Source organism: Oncorhynchus clarkii, chromosome 10 (genome assembly GCF_045791955.1).
Source record: "Oncorhynchus clarkii lewisi isolate Uvic-CL-2024 chromosome 10, UVic_Ocla_1.0, whole genome shotgun sequence".
NCBI lineage: Eukaryota > Metazoa > Chordata > Actinopteri > Salmoniformes > Salmonidae > Oncorhynchus > Oncorhynchus clarkii.
The window spans coordinates 62,275,749-62,294,372 of record NC_092156.1 but is presented as its reverse complement, the minus strand read 5'-3'; the positions used below and the strand labels follow the sequence as shown (position 1 = coordinate 62,294,372).

Below are 18,624 nucleotides of genomic sequence, written 5' to 3'. Positions count from 1 at the left end.
ATTTAGCAGATACTCTGCTTCAGAACAACGTACAGAAGCGACTAGGGTTAAGTGCCTTGCTCATGGGCACATCAACAGGTTTTTCCACCTAGTCATGCTCGGGTATTCAAACCAGCGACCTTTCGGTTAATGGCCCAACGCTCTTAACCGCTAGGATACCTGAAAAAAACGATTCGCTGTACACACAGAAACATTACATCATATTAATACATGTTAATCACAGTCATGCCCATGTCTGACAGTGTGATTCAAGTACCTAACAATATGAAGCCATTGGAGTTTATTCTAAAAAACAGCAATATGTGTTTTCAAGAATTATTACATACAAACACATTTGGTGCATTTCATGTAGGCCTTACAATAGAACGAAAACAAGACGCAAAAAATCAGTCAATGTTGTAGAATAACTTTGGTTGTTTAATCATGTAATCAGCGCTTAATTTGTAAATCGGGAGGTGCCAGAACAAAAAATATGCACGAGAGGTGGATGACCTGGGGAGCTCGGAGTTACCAGAACGCATTAAACACTAACTGGGGGAAGTGTGTGATGTTGTTCAGTTAAATTAGTCATATTTTGAGTTCCAGGGTGTTAATAAAAGTCTAAATAACAATAAAAACACTAACGTGGAAATAGTTATTTGTCACTGTTCACTTCCATTTACACAATGGGTGTGGTTCAATGAAAAAGGTACTCGCGCTGTTCTTGGAAATAAGATACTGCTTATTATAATACAATTCAAATCTCCTATGATCACTGTCTTTAAAGCTGAGAGAAGACTTGCTTGGAAAGCACAGTGTGTTAGCAACTCTCATAAAAACAGGTATTTACAATCCAATTTCAAATAGCAAGTTAACAAAAGGTTAATGAGGGGTATGTGGTTAATTACCCTCTTACCCCAAGACACTAGACATGATAACTATAATAATTAAACTAAAGAATAGTTCACAGACATCCCCTGCGTACATCTCAAGCCACACTGCTACGATTTCTCCCCGTTGTGGACACTCCTATGTCTGATAAGGCTAGTCAGGAAGGAGAAGCTCTTGTAACATAGTTTGCACTTGAAGGGCTTGTCCTTGGTGTGAACGGCCTGGTGCCTCTTCACATAGTTCGCATGAGCGAAGCGCTTCTGACAGGTGGGGCAGGCGTACGTTTTGCCGGCGTCTGTCCTAACGCTTGGCCTCACACGTTGTGACCCAATGACACCAGAGGTAGAAGCAGGAGACACCACCCTCAGGTGGTTAGTCTTTGAGCTCCCACCTTGACCTCTAGCCATTGTTTGGGTGTTGTTGGGATTGTGTGCTGTGCTACAGGCTAGGTACCGCTCGTGGTGAACGCCCATCCTGACCCTGTCTATATTCGTGGGGTAACCATGAGGTAACTGAGGAAGGCTAGAGCCAGGCTTCCTATGAACCCAGTCACCAGGCATTAGGCGAGATCCTGAAGAGGAAGACAGACTTCCTGTTAGACTCCCACCAGGGGCATCTCCCACTACTCTCTGTGAAGGCTGAAGCCCTGGTTGACCTACTCTGTCCATCATGGATACTGTGGTGTTTGTATCATAGGAACAGGAGGGTCTATCTCTATCAGCCCCAGGCCCTGCTTCATCCCTGCACTGAGACTGTGAAGAGAAGGGTCTGGGCTGCAGACTGGATCCCTGGCTGGAGCCTCTGTCTCTCTGATGACCACCAGGACTGTTGTTGTTCAGTCCACCTGTCCACTGGTTGTGTTCTATGTAGTGGTTGTGGTGGAGTCTCTGTCCCCCGCGGTTGGGTCCTGGTTCCGACTCGGAAAGGAAGAGTGACGGCTCTTGATCCAGGGTCCTGATCCGGGACCAGGATTTGTGACCAGCAGCTTCAGAGGTCCAGTCTCTCCCGCCAGCAACACCGTGTATCAGTTGGTCTTCATGGACTGCAGACTGCAAATAAAGATTGTACAGAAAAGCATCAAGGTTTATATAAGAAACTCTTTGCTGTACAAACAGAAACATATTATAAAATGTTAACCACAGTCAAGCCAATCTATAACATTGTGATTCAAGTACCTAACTATATGGCGGCACTGCAATTTATTATATAAAAAACAATGCTCTATACAGGCCCCTTAACTTTTTCCACATTTTGTTACATTACAGCCTTATTCTAAAATGTATGAAGTTTTTTTTCTTCCTCATCAATCTCACACAAACCCCATAATGACAAAGCAAAAACAGTTATAAAAAAACATAACTGAAATATCACCCTTTACTCAGTACTTAGTTGAAGCACCTTTGGCAGCGATTACAGCCTCGAGTCTTCTTGGGTATGATGCTTCAAGCTTGGCACACCTATATTTGGGAGTTTCTCCCATTCTTCTCTGCAGATCCTCTCACACCCTGTCAGACTGGATGGGGAGCGTCGTTGCACAGATATTCTCAGGTCTCTCCAGAGATGTTCAATCGGGATCAAGTACGGGCTCTGGCTGGGTCACTCAAGGACATTCAGAGACTAATCAGGAAGGAGAAGCTCTTGTAACATAATTTGCACTTGAAGGGCTTCTCCTTGGTGTGAACGGCCTGGTGCCTCTTCACATAGTACGCTTCAGCGTAGCGTTTCTGACAGGTGGGGCAGGCGTACATGTGAACGAAGCAACTCCTGCGTTGTCTTGGCTGTGTGCTTAGTGTCATTGTCATGTTGGAAGGTGAACCTTCGCCCCAGTCTAAGGTCCTGAGCGCTCTGGAGCAGGATTTCATCAAGGATCTCTGTGTACTTTGCTCCGTTCGTCTTTCCCTCGATCCTGACTACTCTCCCATTCCCTGCCACTGAAAAACATTCCCACCGCATGATGTTGCCACCACCATGCTTCACCATAGGGATGGTGTCAGATTTCCGCAAGACATGACACTTGGCATTCAGGCCAAAGAGTTCAATCTTGGTTTCATCAGACCAGAGAATCTTGTTTCTCATTGTCTGAGAGTCCTTTAGGTGCATTTTGGCAAACGCCAAGCGGGCTGTCATGTGCCTTTTACTGAGGAGCGGCTTCCGTCTGGCCACTCTACTATAACGGCCTGATTGGTGGAGTGCTGCAGAGATAGCTGTCCTTCTGGAAGGTTCTCCCATCTCCACAGATGAACTCTGGAGCTCTCTGAGTGACCATTGGGTTCTTGGTCACCTCCCTGACCAAGGCCCTTCTCCCCCGATTTCTCAGTTTGGCCAGGCGGCCAGCTCTAGGAAGAGTCTTGGTGGTTCCAAACTTCTTCCATTTAAGAATGAGAGGCCACTGTGTTCTTGGGGACAATTCCTTCGACCTCATGGCTTGGTTCTTGCACTGACATGCACTGTCAACTGTGGGACCTTATATAGACAGGCATGTGCCTTTCCAAATCATGTCCAATCAATTGAATTTACCACATGTGGACTCCAGTCAAGTTGTAGAAACAGCTCAAGGATGATCAATGGAAACAGGATGCACCTGAGCTCAATTTCGAGACTAATAGCAAAGGGTCTGAATACTTATGTAAATAAGGTCATTTTTGGAATATCTTTTTTGTAAATGTGCAAATATGACTAGGGGTATTGATTGATAAAGGAAAAAAACGACTTAATCAATTTTAGAATAAGGCTGTAACGTAACAAAATGTGGAAAAAGTCTGAATACTTTCTGAATGCACTGTATGTGTTGATTCAAGAAATAAGTAATGTTTTGGTTCGACTGAGATGAGAGAAACTAAAATTAAAAAAAAAAATACAAATCAGTCAGCACACAGTCGATTTAGTCTTTAATTTCAACAAAACTGTCATACACTTACATACGGGACTTACACACAGCTTCACTACTTCATAAATCATTTTTTAGAATACTTTAGAAAAGTTCAACATTACATACACCTTCATGTCAAGTAAACATGAACTAAGGCACTATCTTTATCTCACTATAAAGCACCAGCATCAACCTAAAGGGACATAGTTGTCACTTCATCAGTGAAGCATTTTTACAGACTCAATCACACCAACCATCACCTTATCATTCTAATTCTTTCCTCAGTTCACCTCATCCAGTTCCCTACAACATTCAAAACCAACAGAATTAACTACCAACAAACTATACTGACCAAAAATATTTAAAGAAATGTAAAGTGTTGGTCCCGTGTTTCATGTGCTGAAATAAAATATCCCGGAAATGTTCCATACGCACAAAAAGCTTATTTTTCTTAAATGTGCACAAATTTGTCTAAATTCCTGTCAGTGAGCATTCCTCATTTGCCAACATAATCCACCTGACAGGTGTAGCATATCAAGAAGCTGATTAAACAGCATGATCATTACACAGGTGCACCTTTTGCTGGGGACAATAAAGGCCACTCTAAAATGTGCAGTTTTGTCTCAACACAAAGCCACAGATATCTCAAGTTTTGAGGAAGAGCGTACAATTGGCATGCTGAGTGCAGGAATGTACACCAGAGCTGTTACCAGAGAACTGAATGTTCATTTCTCTACCATAAGCCGCTTCCAATGTTGTTTTACAGAATTTGGCTGTATCCAACTGGCCTTAACCACAGACCATGTGTAACCCTTCACCTGCAGGATCAGCTGAGACCAGCCACCCGGACAGCTGATGAAACGGAGTATTTCTGTCTGTAATAAAGCCCTTTTTAGGGGATAAACTCATTCTTATTGGCTGGGCCTGGCTCCCCAGAGGATTGGCTTGGCTCACCAGTGGGGGGGGGGGGCTATGCCCTCCCAGGCCCACCCATGGCTGCACCCTTGCCCAGTCATGTGAATCCATAGATTAGGGCCTGATGAATTCATTTCGATTGACTGATTTCCTTATATAAATTGTAACTCACCCAATTGTTGGGTTTTATATTTTTATTTTTTACATTTTGTTCAGTATAACTAGTACTACATTACATTTCACTATACATGGGCCATGTGAATTTTCTGCTGGTGTATCCTGAGGTAGCTCCTCTCTGAGAACACAGGGAAACGGCTTCTCTCCTGCGTAGATCTTCAGGTGCACCTTCAGCTGGTGCTGGTGGGAGAACCTCTTCTCACACTGGGGGCAATTTAATTTCTCCCCTAGGTGGACCCTCTTCAGGTTGGAATAGTCAGAGAAACTGGCCCGGCACAGGTGGCAGCTGAACAATTAATCCCCCGTGTGCATCCTCTGGTGGATCTCCACCTGTTTGGGGAAACTGAAAGCTTTCCCACAAAATGAAAACGCGAAGCGCTTCTCTTTGGCGCCATCACTTTTACTTATTCCATCTCTACTACTGTCATTTGTCAATGGGCTTGTGTAGCCATTTAGTGTTGGGGCATTGGCACTGTCTGAGGTCTGGATTAACATAAGGAGAGTGTGAGGAGGACGGAGGCCAGGGAGTGTCTGTGTTGTCACAGGGTCCATGTTCCAGTTGATAGATCCTATAGAAGGCAGGCTGAAGGCAGCACCTGTTAGGTGGTTAACCTGAGGCGTCATCAGTCTCTCTGAATCACAACTATAGTAGCAGGACGGAGCATCGATAGCCGAGTCTGTGTCTGTTCTCTCCAGCTGCATACGGACACCTCCCCACCCTCGCAGACAAAATCTATGCCTAGCCCTGGTCTCAGCCAGTCTGTCGTCATGGAGACTAAGTTTGAATGTTGATTTGTATTCACATTTTTGTTTCTGGTTGTGGTTAACAGTGTTGTTCCCCAGCCCAGAGTTGAGGACACAGTCCCATCCACTGACCTCCATTATGTCACCTCTCGTCCTGGCCTGCTCAGTGATGTTGTCCCCCGGGCTCTTGCCTGCACACGTCTGGGTCTGGGAATCCAAGATGGCTTCCCAGTCTCCTCTGTTAGCTTCCAGCCAACCACCTGCAGGAAGAGGTTACTGTCCAGACTTAACAAACATGACACATGGATGGATTTTTAATGTGTTATTTGCCTGGTGATGTCTGACTTATGTTGATATACACTGAGCGTACAAAACATTAGGAACACCTTCCTAATATTGAGTGGCACCCCCATTTCCCTTCAGATCAGCCACAATTCGTTGGGGAATGGACTCTACAAAGTGTTGAAAGCGTTCCACAGGCCCATGTTGACGCCAATGCTTTCCACAGTTGTGTTAAGTTGGCTAGATGTCCTGTGGGTGGTAGACCATTCTTGATACACTCAGGAAACTGTTGAGCGTGAAAAACACAGCAGCGTTGCAGTTCTTGACACACTCAAACCGGTGCGCATGGCACCTACTACCATAATCCGTTCAAAGGCACTTCAATATTTTGTCTTACCCACCCTCTGATTGGCACATATACACAATCCATGTCTCAATTGTCGCAAGGCTTAAAGATCCTTCTTTAACCTGTCTCCTCCCTTTGTCTACATGGATTAAAATGGATTTAACAGGTGACATCAATAAGTGATCATAGCTTTCACCTGGTCAGTCTATATCATGGATAGAGCAGGTGTTCCTAATGTTTTGTACACTCAGTGTACATATTTTTTTTGTGTGTATTTTATACAAATTGTATTGATATTGTTTAATAAATGAAGTATTCATATTGTTTCATATGTGTTAATTACAAAAAAATAATAGCCAGGTGTATTAAATACATATAGCCTACATACTGTAATAATCTTCAATGGGAATAGGGATTCCCATTGAAGATTATTACAGTATGTAGGCTATATGTATTTATCTCTTACTTTGCTCCCCCATCTTTAGTCCACTCATCAAATCAATGCTCTCTGATCCATCTTCTATTGCCTCCTCTTTGACCAGCAGCAGATCAGGCTTCCCATCCTCCATGTCTACTGACTGTAAGAGATACAGAGTGAGAGGATGTTGGATCAAGAAATCTGATATGAGCACCCTGCTATGGAGCATCTTCTGATTGGGCAATGAGGGACTGATATGAGTACTATGCAAACATGTTAGTTAATTTGATTACGTGACACTCTTTAAAGGGATAGTTAATGATATGGGCAATTATCTACTTCCCCAGAGTCAGATTAAATTGTGGATACAATTTTTTCGTCTCTGGGTCCAGTGTGCAGGAAGTTAGAGGCAATTTTGCGAGCCAGCGCAAACCAGCTTAGCGCAAAGACTGGAAGTCTTCAGGTACAGCTAGCATGTAACTTTAAAGAGTGTGAAGTAATCAAATGAAACTAATAATTCAAAGGTATCGTCCTACAATTACAACAACATTAATCAAGACCTGGGCCCCGAGTCTCAGAGTACGAGTGCTAATCTAGGACCTTTCCAAATAGAAAAGGCAAAACTGCTCCTAGATCAGCAAACCTACTCTGACACATTTTGTGGATACGGGTCCTGACCTAATACCATTCAGACAGTAGTTTCCGTATGCTCACCTCAGTGAGACTGTGTGTGGTCCTGTGCTGCTCAGATGGTTCCTCTGTGGGTTCAAGAGGTGAAGTCTGGTTGTCCTCCATGACCATGGTCCCCTCAGGGTTCCCCAGACCCTCCTCATATCCCTCCTCCTTCACCAGCACCACATCTGGACCCTCCTCCTGGAAGAGAGAGGTGATGCAGATTACACAGACATATACTCCCTCAGGTACATATACGCACACGATAAAACACACTTTCAACATGGATAATGATTTCATTGTTGTTAAACCCATTATGGTGCACAAAAATATGATGTTGTAGGTAAAGAAAACAAGTCAGCTATGATGAGTCAAAAGTCAGACAAACCCGACTAAACTATTTTGATGTGTGCAGTAGGTGTTTGTTAGTGTGGGTATGTGTAGCTATATTTAGTAAGTGTATATAGATGCTAACTAAAGATAGTCTCAATGAAAGTCTTAGAATGAAAGTCTTAGAATGAAAAGTCACATTTTGTGTTTAATAAACATAAACAAGTGTTAAATACACCATATGAAAACCACACAAACATCAACAAAACAATCTGCATTAACTTGATAAACTACATTCATTCAAGTGTCTTGGGGGGGTTATTGAATTATTGAACGGAAGCAATGAAATAGGCATTTATGAACATCATATTGCCTACATAGTACAAACACAATATGTAACCAATTTTTTAGGCTTATACAGTGCCTTGCGAAAGTATTCGGCCCCCTTGAACTTTGCGACCTTTTGCCACATTTCAGGCTTCAAACATAAAGATATAAAACTGTATTTTTTTGTGAAGAATCAACAACAAGTGGGACACAATCATGAAGTGGAACGACATTTATTGGATATTTCAAACTTTTTTAACAAATCAAAAACTGAAAAATTGGGCGTGCAAAATTATTCAGCCCCTTTACTTTCAGTGCAGCAAACTCTCTCCAGAAGTTCAGTGAGGATCTCTGAATGATCCAATGTTGACCTAAATGACTAATGATGATAAATGCAATCCACCTGTGTGTAATCAAGTCTCCGTATAAATGCACCTGCACTGTGATAGTCTCAGAGGTCCGTCAAAAGCGCAGAGAGCATCATGAAGAACAAGGAACACACCAGGCAGGTCCGAGATACTGTTGTGAAGAAGTTTAAAGCCGGATTTGGATACAAAAAGATTTCCCAAGCTTTAAACATCCCAAGGAGCACTGTGCAAGCGATAATATTGAAATGGAAGGAGTATCAGACCACTGCAAATCTACCAAGACCTGGCCGTCCCTCTAAACTTTCAGCTCATACAAGGAGAAGACTGATCAGAGATGCAGCCAAGAGGCCCATGATCACTCTGGATGAACTGCAGAGATCTACAGCTGAGGTGGGAGACTCTGTCCATAGGACAACAATCAGTCGTATATTGCATAAATCTGGCCTTTATGGAAGAGTGGCAAGAAGAAAGCCATTTCTTAAAGATATCCATAAAAAGTGTTGTTTAAAGTTTGCCACAAGCCACCTGGGAGACACACCAAACATGTGGAAGAAGGTGCTCTGGTCAGATGAAACCAAAATCGAACTTTTTGGCAACAATGCAAAACGTTATGTTTGGCGTAAAAGCAACACAGCTGAACACACCATCCCCACTGTCAAACATGGTGGTGGCAGCATCATGGTTTGGGCCTGCTTTTCTTCAGCAGGGACAGGGAAGATGGTTAAAATTGATGGGAAGATGGATGGAGCCAAATACAGGACCATTCTGGAAGAAAACCTGATGGAGTCGGCAAAAGACCTGAGACTGGGACAGAGATTTGTCTTCCAACAAGACAATGATCCAAAACATAAAGCAAAATCTACAATGGAATGGTTCAAAAATAAACATATCCAGGTGTTAGAATGGCCAAGTCAAAGTCCAGACCTGAATCCAATCGAGAATCTGTGGAAAGAACTGAAAACTGCTGTTCACAAATGCTCTCCATCCAACCTCACTGAGCTCGAGCTGTTTTGCAAGGAGGAATGGGAAAGAAATTCAGTCTCTCGATGTGCAAAACTGATAGACATACCCCAAGCGACTTACAGCTGTAATCGCAGCAAAAGGTGGCGCTACAAAGTATTAACTTAAGGGGGCTGAATAATTTTGCACGCCCAATTTTTCAGTTTTTTATTTGTTAAAAAAGTTTGAAATATCCAATAAATGTCGTTCCACTTCATGATTGTGTCCCACTTGTTGTTGATTCTTCACAAAAAAATACAGTTTTATATCTTTATGTTTGAAGCCTGAAATGTGGCAAAAGGTCGCAAAGTTCAAGGGGGCCGAATACTTTCGCAAGGCACTGTATATCACACAATGTATGAATGAAAGGAATATTCAACACTGAAATCTGTTACTCTCATTATTCCAAATTCATCTGTGGATCTTTTCTGCTGACAACAATGACAATTCATCTTTGTCTTTAATGCAGGGTTTGATCTAAACATCAGAAGCTATCGAGTGGAATTTTTACTTCCTATGTTATAGAGTGGAATGTTTTTTCTGCTGGTGCATCCTGAGGTAGCTCCTCTCTGAGAACCTCTTCCTGCAGTGCGTACAGGCGAAGGGCCTCTCTCCCGTGTGGACCCTCTGATGCCTCTTCAGGTCACCAGCCTGGGCGAAGCGCATGTGACACTGGGTACAGCTGAAGGGTTTCTCCCCTGTGTGAACCCTCTGGTGCCTCTTCAGTGTGCCAGCTTGGGCGAAGCGCATGTGACACTGGGTACAGCTGAAGGGTTTTACCCCTGTGTGGATCCTCTGGTGAACCTCCACTTTCTGGAGGCAGCTGAAGCCTTTGTTACAGAACATGCAGAGAAACCGTTTCTCTTTACTATTACCTGATGTTGCTCCCCCTCCCTGAGTCTGGGCTCTAGCCCTGTCGTTTGAGTTCAATACCTGATCGAAAAGGACACGGCCATGTGAATCAGAGGGTGCCATTGACGTAGACACTGGATCACGATCACTGAACACATGTAAAGGGGAGTGGGTTGTGAAATTTAGATTGGTCTCTAAGCTTTCCCTGTAGTCTAAGAAGTCACTAGTGTTGCCCTGCAAGTGTCCTTCTCCTAACTGAGTCTCGTCTGCATTCCATGTCAGAGGAACGTCGCCCTCCACTTTCACAGTCACCTCATCTACAACCAGACCCTCCTCTTTCTTATCTAGGGACCCTTCAGAGTATACACTACTACTGTACCGGTTCCAGTCCCCTCTAGACAGATCAGTGTGTAACTCTAAGCCCACAGGCATGTCACTAGGTATCATCTCTGTCCCTGTAGCGTATGAACAGGATGGATCATTGACAGTATATAACGAGCCACTTGGGTCCTGATGGGACAGAACTGGCCTCGGGCTCGAGTTACCATAAAGTAAATGCTCTGAGCGGGGAGCAGGAGGACAGCCCAGTCGACCCAGTCCCGTTAAAGTCTCGATGTCTGTTTCTGACTTGAGGACGACGTTCGGCGTTCCACTAACCTCCGGCGTTCCACTGATCGCCGTGATGCTGCGTTGGTTCCTGGGCTGCGCTGGGGCGGTGGTGGGGTTCTCTGTAGCTACAGGGGGCGATTCAGCCGCTCCAGTCTGAATGTCTCTGCTGTGCCGTGGGTCCTCTTCTCCTTCAGACCTCTCCTGCTTGACTCCAGGACCTGCAGCCTCTGCATCTGCAGACTGACACAAGAAGAGAGGAGGTTATTACCGGTACATGAGTTGAATTGGATAACAATGTCGTAGGGAAGTCTCATAAGCTCCCCTATGGCAAGTGAATGAGCTGAGGGGAGCCTTTCTGAAATAAACAAACCACACTTGATTTACAAAGTAACTGTAATTTTTTATGCAACACTATTACACTAACCTCTATCACAATAACATGCTGGGTTGAGGTTCCACTCCCCTCATCAACAGTGATTGGTTGGTCATCTCTCCATGTATTGTGTCCCGCTGGCTTCACAAAGTTCCTGTGACCTCCAGTGAGATGTCCTTCACCTGAGAGAGTTATTGGGGGTTATAAACTGGGTGGTTCGAGCCCTGAATGCTGATTGGCTGACAGCCATGGCATATCAGACCACGTATACCACAGGTATGGCAAAACGTGTATTTTTACTGCTCTAATTACATTGGTAACCAGTTTATAATAGCAATATGGAACCTCTGGGGGTTGTGGTATATGGCCAATATACCACGGCTAAGGGTTGTATCCAGGCACTCCGTGTTGCGTTGTGCATAAGTACAGCCCTTAGAGCCTTGGTATATTACCACATCACCTTAGGGTAGCCTAGTGGTTAGGGCGTTGGACTAGTAACCGAAAGGTTGCAAGTTCAAATCCCAGAGCTGACAAAGTACAAATCTGTTTTTCTGCCCCTGAACAGGTAGTTAACCCACTGTTCCTAGGCTGTCATTGAAAATAAGATTTTGTTCTTAACTGACTTGTCAAGTTAAATAAAGATAAAATAAAAATGTAGGTGGTTAGGTTAGCTACTGTCAATGCTCAACGGTATATTATACACTATTGACACGGTCTAGAATTGGCAAGGATGTAAGGTAGCAATTTTCATAATTTTCTATACTATTTATAGATTGTTATGTTCCATGGAACCCTTATACCACAAACCCCAGAGGTTCCATATTGCTTGTTTTTATTGAGTAAATAATAGGAGATGCTGGTTAGAATAGAATACTGTTTTTGTACAAGATAGCCAAGTAATCAGGGGAATTATTGTATACTATCCAAAAACTGACCAAGACCCAATTCTGGTTATCACATCTAAAGTCACACATGTGCAGTGCGGAGACAGGTCGCGCAGCTCGGCCTTCTGCTAAATGTACCTTTTGCCATTCCTCTGTATCGGTCGAGGATCTTGACACTACTGGGACGACTGGCGAGGACGCGATCTCGCGTTGTCCTCTCTGCGCGCTCCCGTGCCACCTTCAGTTCTATTAACTGTAGTTTCCTCCGCAATCCCCTGTTTTCTTTCTGGCTTTGAGAAATTTCTAAACGAAACACTGCATAGTCGTCGTCTACGAGTTTACAGATCTCTGCCACGGCTGCATTCGCTAGCACCTCCATGATGGAGGCTATTTGAGTGTGAAAAACCATACAGTTAGCCATTGTTAACAGCTAACGTTACAAGCTAGGTTGCGTTACCTAGATAACATCTATAAGCCAAGTCCTGTCTCCAACGCAAATGAAAGACTACCTGGGACAAGTATGTGATACTGTGCAGTTAAATGAGTCACAGTTTGAGTTTCATTGTGTTAATGAATCTAACAAAAACGCTAACGTGAAGATTGTTCTTGTTCAAAGCTTACTTCCGTTTACTTTTTCTTCCGTGAGGTTTTATGGCGAACGACGAGCAAATGGTGTGTTGCCGCCACCAACTGGACGGAGGTGGGAAAAAAATCAAATACATGTGAATTCAATTTTGGTGAAAGGAAATGTTTTTATCCGTTATTTTACCAGGTAAGTTGACTGAGAACACGTTCTCATTTACAGCAACGACCTGGGGAATAATTACAGGGGAGAGGAGTGGAGATGAATGAGCTAGTTGTAAACTGGGGATTATTAGGCGACCGTGATGGTTTGAGGGCCAGATTGGGAATTTGGCCAGGACACCGGGGTTAACACTCCTACTCGTACAATAAGTCCCATGGGATCTTTAACGACCTCAGGGAGTCAGGACACCCGTTTTATGTCCCATCCGAAAGACGGCAGCCTACACAGTGTCCCCAATCACTGCCCTGGGGTATTGGGATATTTTTTAGACCAGAGGAAAGAGTGCCTCTTACTGGCCCTCCAACACCATTTCCAGCAGCATCTGGTCTCCCATCCAGGGACTGACCAGGACCAACCCTGTTTAACTTCAGAAGCAAGCCAGCAGTGGTATGTAGGGTGGTATGCTGCTGGCTTAGAAAATAACATTATGTAAAACATTTCCAAAAACGACATTCCTATTATTCAGTCATGAAAAAATAAATCCTCTGGGGCCTGAGAGGGTGGGACCGCATGAGACAGTACACCATGTAGATCCTCACAAAATATTTTAATCCCGGAAAGCGTTCAGTTGCAGAAATGATGTTGATCTTTCTTCGCTATAAAAGACACAAAATCCACTTTCTTCACATGAATCATTCCTGGGTTCTGCAGCTGGTGATAGGGCCTTCTCAGGCTGCAGTGTAGGCCTACCGGTATTCACCACCATCGGACCTTCACAGATACTCAACCTTTCTCCCCTTCTGACAGCCTCTGCATTGGAGACTCTTAAACATAAGGATCCGACCCTTTTTTTCGATTTTCGCCAAAAATGACATACCCAAATCTAACTGCTGTAACTCAGGCCCTGAAGCAAGGATATGCATAGTCTTAGTACCATTTGAAAAGAAATAGATAATACAAAGAAAAAACCAACCGTCCTTTTCTATTTTTTTGTACCATCATCTTTGAAATACAAGAAAAGGCCATAATGTATTATTCCAGCCCAGTTGCAATTTAGATTTTGGCCACTAGATGGCAGCAGTGTATGTGAAAAGTTTTAGACTGATCATTGCATTTCTGTTCAAAATTGTGCACTCTTCTTAAACAATAGCATGGTATTCTTTCACTATAATAGCTACTGTGAATTGAACAGTGCAGTTAGATTAACAAGAGTGTAAGCTTTCTGCTAATATCAGATATGTCTATGTCCTGGGAAATGTTCTTTGCTCCTTGTCCATTCACTTCTACCTTACATGTGAAATCTCATTCGGCTTCTCACCTCTACAGACACTTCTTACATGTCCAAATATTTTACAGCAAGAACATTGTAAAGGACGATTTATAAACACAGAAACCACTTTCAAGCAGGCTAGTATAACTAAATACTTCTGGGCACAGATTTTTGGAATTCTTCAGAATAAGAGTCCCGTTTTGTACATTTTATAAATGTGCACAATTGTTAATGTTTTATACTTATCATACAAATAATCATTAAAAGTATTTCTTTAAGATGTGATTTGGTTATTTTTTCAAGCCTAAATGGTCAACCATTTTGTGTGTGTATATACTCCTGTCATTTATTGCAGAATTGGCTTTACGTTGTGTCGCAGTAAAAGCGGGGTCCATTCTATGCAGGAGAATTTTAGATTCAAAATCCACAGTTTACACCCAGAGGAGCGTCGCTGCTTATTTTGCGGCCTAAAACAAAGCAATGCGCATGCCCAGCCCACCTGAGAATCTGTCTTTTTCAGCCATCCATTTCCTGTGTTTGAAATGCAAAATCCACTTGTCACTTAAATATCGCTGGATTGATTGCTTTTACCCTTGTGACTCTTTCATACTCTTGCCTGTCGTTTTTTCCGTTAACGTTACGACTGCTGAATTTAAAAAAAATTACCTGTCAAACACACCCCGGTAATGGCTGGAATGGGCTCAGTGGGATACTTTGGCTCTCCATTTAACTTATAAGAACGCTAAAACTGTGTTGGGGATTTAACGCACCGTCTCGACACTTACAGTGCCTTCACAAAGTATTCATACCCCTTGATTTGTTCCACATTTTATTGTGTTACAGCCTGAATTCAAAATTGATTAAATCGTTTTTTTACTCTCACACACATAATATCCCATAATGACAAAGGGAAAACATGTTTTTAGATTTTTTTTTGCAAATGTATTGAAAATGAAATACAGAAATATAAAATGTATAAAATAAAAACACAACAGTTCAAAAGTTTGAAATGTCTTTATTTTTGAAAGAAAAGCACATTTTTGTCCATTTAACACCAAATTGATCAGAAATACAGTGTAGACATTGTTAATGTTGTAAATTACTTTTGTTGCTGGAAACGGCTGATTTTTTAAAATGGATTATCTACATAGGCGTACAGAGGCCCATTATCAGCAGCCATCAGTCCTGTGTTCCAATGGCACGAATTGATCATTAGAAAACCCTTTTGCAATTATGTTAGTACAGCTGAAAACTGTTGTGCCGATTGAATAAGCATTTGTGGGTTTGATTACAGGCTCAAAATGGCCAGAAACAAATAACTTTCTTCTGAGAAATGAAGGCTATTCCATGTGAGAAATTGCCAAGAAACTGAAGATCACGTACAACGCTGTATACTACGCCCTTCAGAGAACAGCGCAAACTGGCTCTTACCAGAATAGAAAGAGGAGTGGGAGGCCCCGGTGCACAACTGAGCAAGTGGACAAGTACATTAAAGTGTCTAGTTTGAGAAACAGATGCCTCACAAGCAGACTTAACCAGGTTTTGCCTGTGCTTAGCTTTTGTCTGTGCTTTATCCCCCCCCCAAAAAAATCTAAAATGATCCCTTGCCAATGACAAGCATACCCATAACATAATGCAGCCACCACCATGCTTGAAAATATTTAGAGTAGTACTCAGTGATGTGTGCATACTGAGTGTATTGATACACCATCCAAATTGTAACAACTTCACCATGCTCAAAGGGATATTAAATGTCTGTTTTTTTTTTAAATCTTCCCATCTACCAATAGTTGCCCTTCTTTGTGAGGCATTGGAAAACCTCCCAGGTCCTCTCCTGTGTCTGCACCTCATAGTTCCCCTGGGAAACCTGTAAGGGAGAGGGAAATGGACAGACAGGAGAGGCTAATCTGAGGGACAGTTCCAAGGGGCAAGAATTTAAATGAACACCATGCAAGAGGCTACATAGAATTGGTGTGTGTCCTTTCCTCACTGAGTTGGTTCCCTCTTCCAGCAGTCAGGTTGCAGTCTCTTCTGCTCCTCTTCTGTTTGTTGGCTTCAATGGTGTACATCCTCCTCTCATCTTCTTCCTCAATATCACAAGGAAGCAATGGTGTGTGTCATGTTAATCACTCTATTATTGATCTACTGGTGTCATGTGACAAAATGTTTAAATTGTGTTGAAATGTAATTATAATCCCTCAAAGTTTACTGTAATTAAGCAATAAGGCGGTATATGGTATATGGCCAATATACCAAGGTTACGGGCTGTTCTAATGTACGGCGCAATGTGGAGTGCCTGGATACAGCCCTTAGCCGTGGTATATTGGCCATATACCACAAACCCCAGATGTGACTTATTGCTATTATAAACTGGTTACCAACATAATTAGAGCAGTCAAAATAAATGTTTTGTCATACCCGTGATATAGTGACGGTCTGATATACCACGGCTGTCAGCCAATAAGCATTTAGGGCTCGAACCACCCAGTTTATAATATACAATAAACTAGTGTTTTTCCGACCTTGTAGCTGTCATTATATGGGTATGTTATGATTTGCATTGTTAATGACAATCTATTATTGATCTAGCACATGTGACAAAATGTTTAAAATCAATATTTACTGTTAAAATTGTATTAGGTTACCTAATATACAGTAAACAAGAGTTTTTCCAATCTTGGAGCTGGCACAGTATGGGCATGTTATGCTTTGCCATGTTAATAACAATGGATTATTGCTCTACTAATGGCACACATCCCCCCAAAAAAATCTACCAGCTATTTTTACAGGTTCATTTTTTTTTGTTACATAGGGGTCATCAAAGTTCACTGTAATATAACTACTTTAAAAAAATGTGGGGATAGAGCAAGAACATTTAGTTAAACACTATTTATAATCTCTCTTTAATGAAATAGAAAAAAAACATCAAACTCACTAAGATCTCGCTGTGAAGCTGTGTGTGCTGTGTTTTTCTGTCATGACTGTAAACACATCTTTCTTTAATAATTGAACATTTGCTCAACAGCACCACCATTATGCTACTGCAGCCTCTCTCTACCTGTGATATCAAAGTCGTTTTTTATAAGGCGCAAAAATGAAATAAAAGACTTGGTATCACTTAGATTCTGGAAGATTGAATATTCAAACTGTTTGCTTGGAATGATTTGAAGCTATCATCTATCTGTGCATGAGCCTGCATCCGCCTCAGTGACAATTTCATGGATCCTGGTTACAGGTCAAGCTATTGTGTTATCCTAATAAAGGATTTGGAAACTAGAAGTGCTCTTGGGTATAATGGACCCCCCCCCCCCACCCAATTATGTTTTCCTCATTTTGTTACGTTTCAACCTTATACTAAAATTGATTTAAAAAAAAAAATCCTCATCAATCTACAGGCAATACCCCATAATGACAAAGCGAAAACAGGTTTTTAGAAATGTTTGCAAAAAAAACATACCTTATTTAAATAAGTATTCAGACCTTTTGCTATGAGACTCGAAATTGTGCTCAGGTGCATCCTGTTTCCATTCATCATCCTTGAGATGTTTTCTATAACTTGATTGGAGTCCACCTGTAGTAAATTCAATTGATTGGACATGATTTGGAAAGGCGCCAACTGGGTTTGTAATGGCGGTCTAAATGTCTTTGACATCATTCTCTTTAATCATATATAAAAAGTCAACTGGGTTAAAAGGTACTTCAAAAATCCTCATAGTTTCTGGAATATTATACCTCATTTTGTTTTTCAGAAGCTCGGATGGCTTAATTTTTTACTACAAAGTCCCTATATTGTGGGTAAACTTCCAATGAAATTGCCGGCTTTTCACAAGCAGGTTTTAATGTGCTGGTCTTTGCTGTATAAACACAACTTTTCACCTCATAAATGTTATATATGGAATAATGGTTCAACATTACATAGAAACAAAATGTTATTTTACAGTAACTGGTTCTCGAAAAACTTTGTCCTTTGTCCAGCCAATTAGTAAGAATTAGTGGCAGTCTATTTACGTGGAGAGAATTTATGGGAAGATACAACTTCAAGGTTTCAAGCAAGGAATATGACACTGTTATAAAAGCTATACATAGTGGGATAAAATCTTTACTTCAGAATAATGCATATTTTGAAACATCTATTGTAAGCGATATCCAGGTGAATGGCATAAGTTCACTAGATAAGAAATTCAACAATCGTTTATTAAGGGATATTATCTACAGGAAATCTATTCCTTCTTGCTATATTTTGTTGGGCTTCATCGTTTGATGTAAACTGGCGCCGTGCTTGGCTCACCGCACACACATTTATGGTGACCAATAAAGTAAAGGTGATCTCCTTTATGATGATCCATAGATTCTACCTGTGTAATAGCTTGATTTCTAAATATATACCTGATGTTACCAGTGAATGCAGTTTCTGTGAACAATAAACTGAATATATTGAACACTTTTTCAGTAATTGTTTACATAGTGAGGTGTTCTGGACTGATGTAAAACTATATCTTGGCAACAAAATGCATACAACCATTGAAATATCTAAGTTTGACATATTATTTTACTAGACTGATTCCACAATTGAA

At 41.9% G+C, this 18,624-nt stretch overlaps 1 protein-coding gene across 1 annotated transcript; it reads right to left on the bottom strand.

The window, feature by feature from the left end:
• Window positions 1-394: 394 nt before the first annotated feature.
• On the bottom strand, window positions 395-12,685 carry LOC139418960 (uncharacterized). Its single transcript, XM_071168754.1, has 7 exons — window positions 12,174-12,685; window positions 11,203-11,333; window positions 10,827-11,018; window positions 7,336-7,494; window positions 6,670-6,781; window positions 5,708-5,835; window positions 395-1,919 (listed from the first exon to the last, which is right to left on the bottom strand). Exons 1-7 carry the CDS (start codon window positions 12,454-12,456, stop codon window positions 981-983), a joined length of 1,944 nt encoding a protein of 647 aa, XP_071024855.1. The 5' UTR covers window positions 12,457-12,685; the 3' UTR covers window positions 395-980.
• Window positions 12,686-18,624: the final 5,939 nt, after the last annotated feature.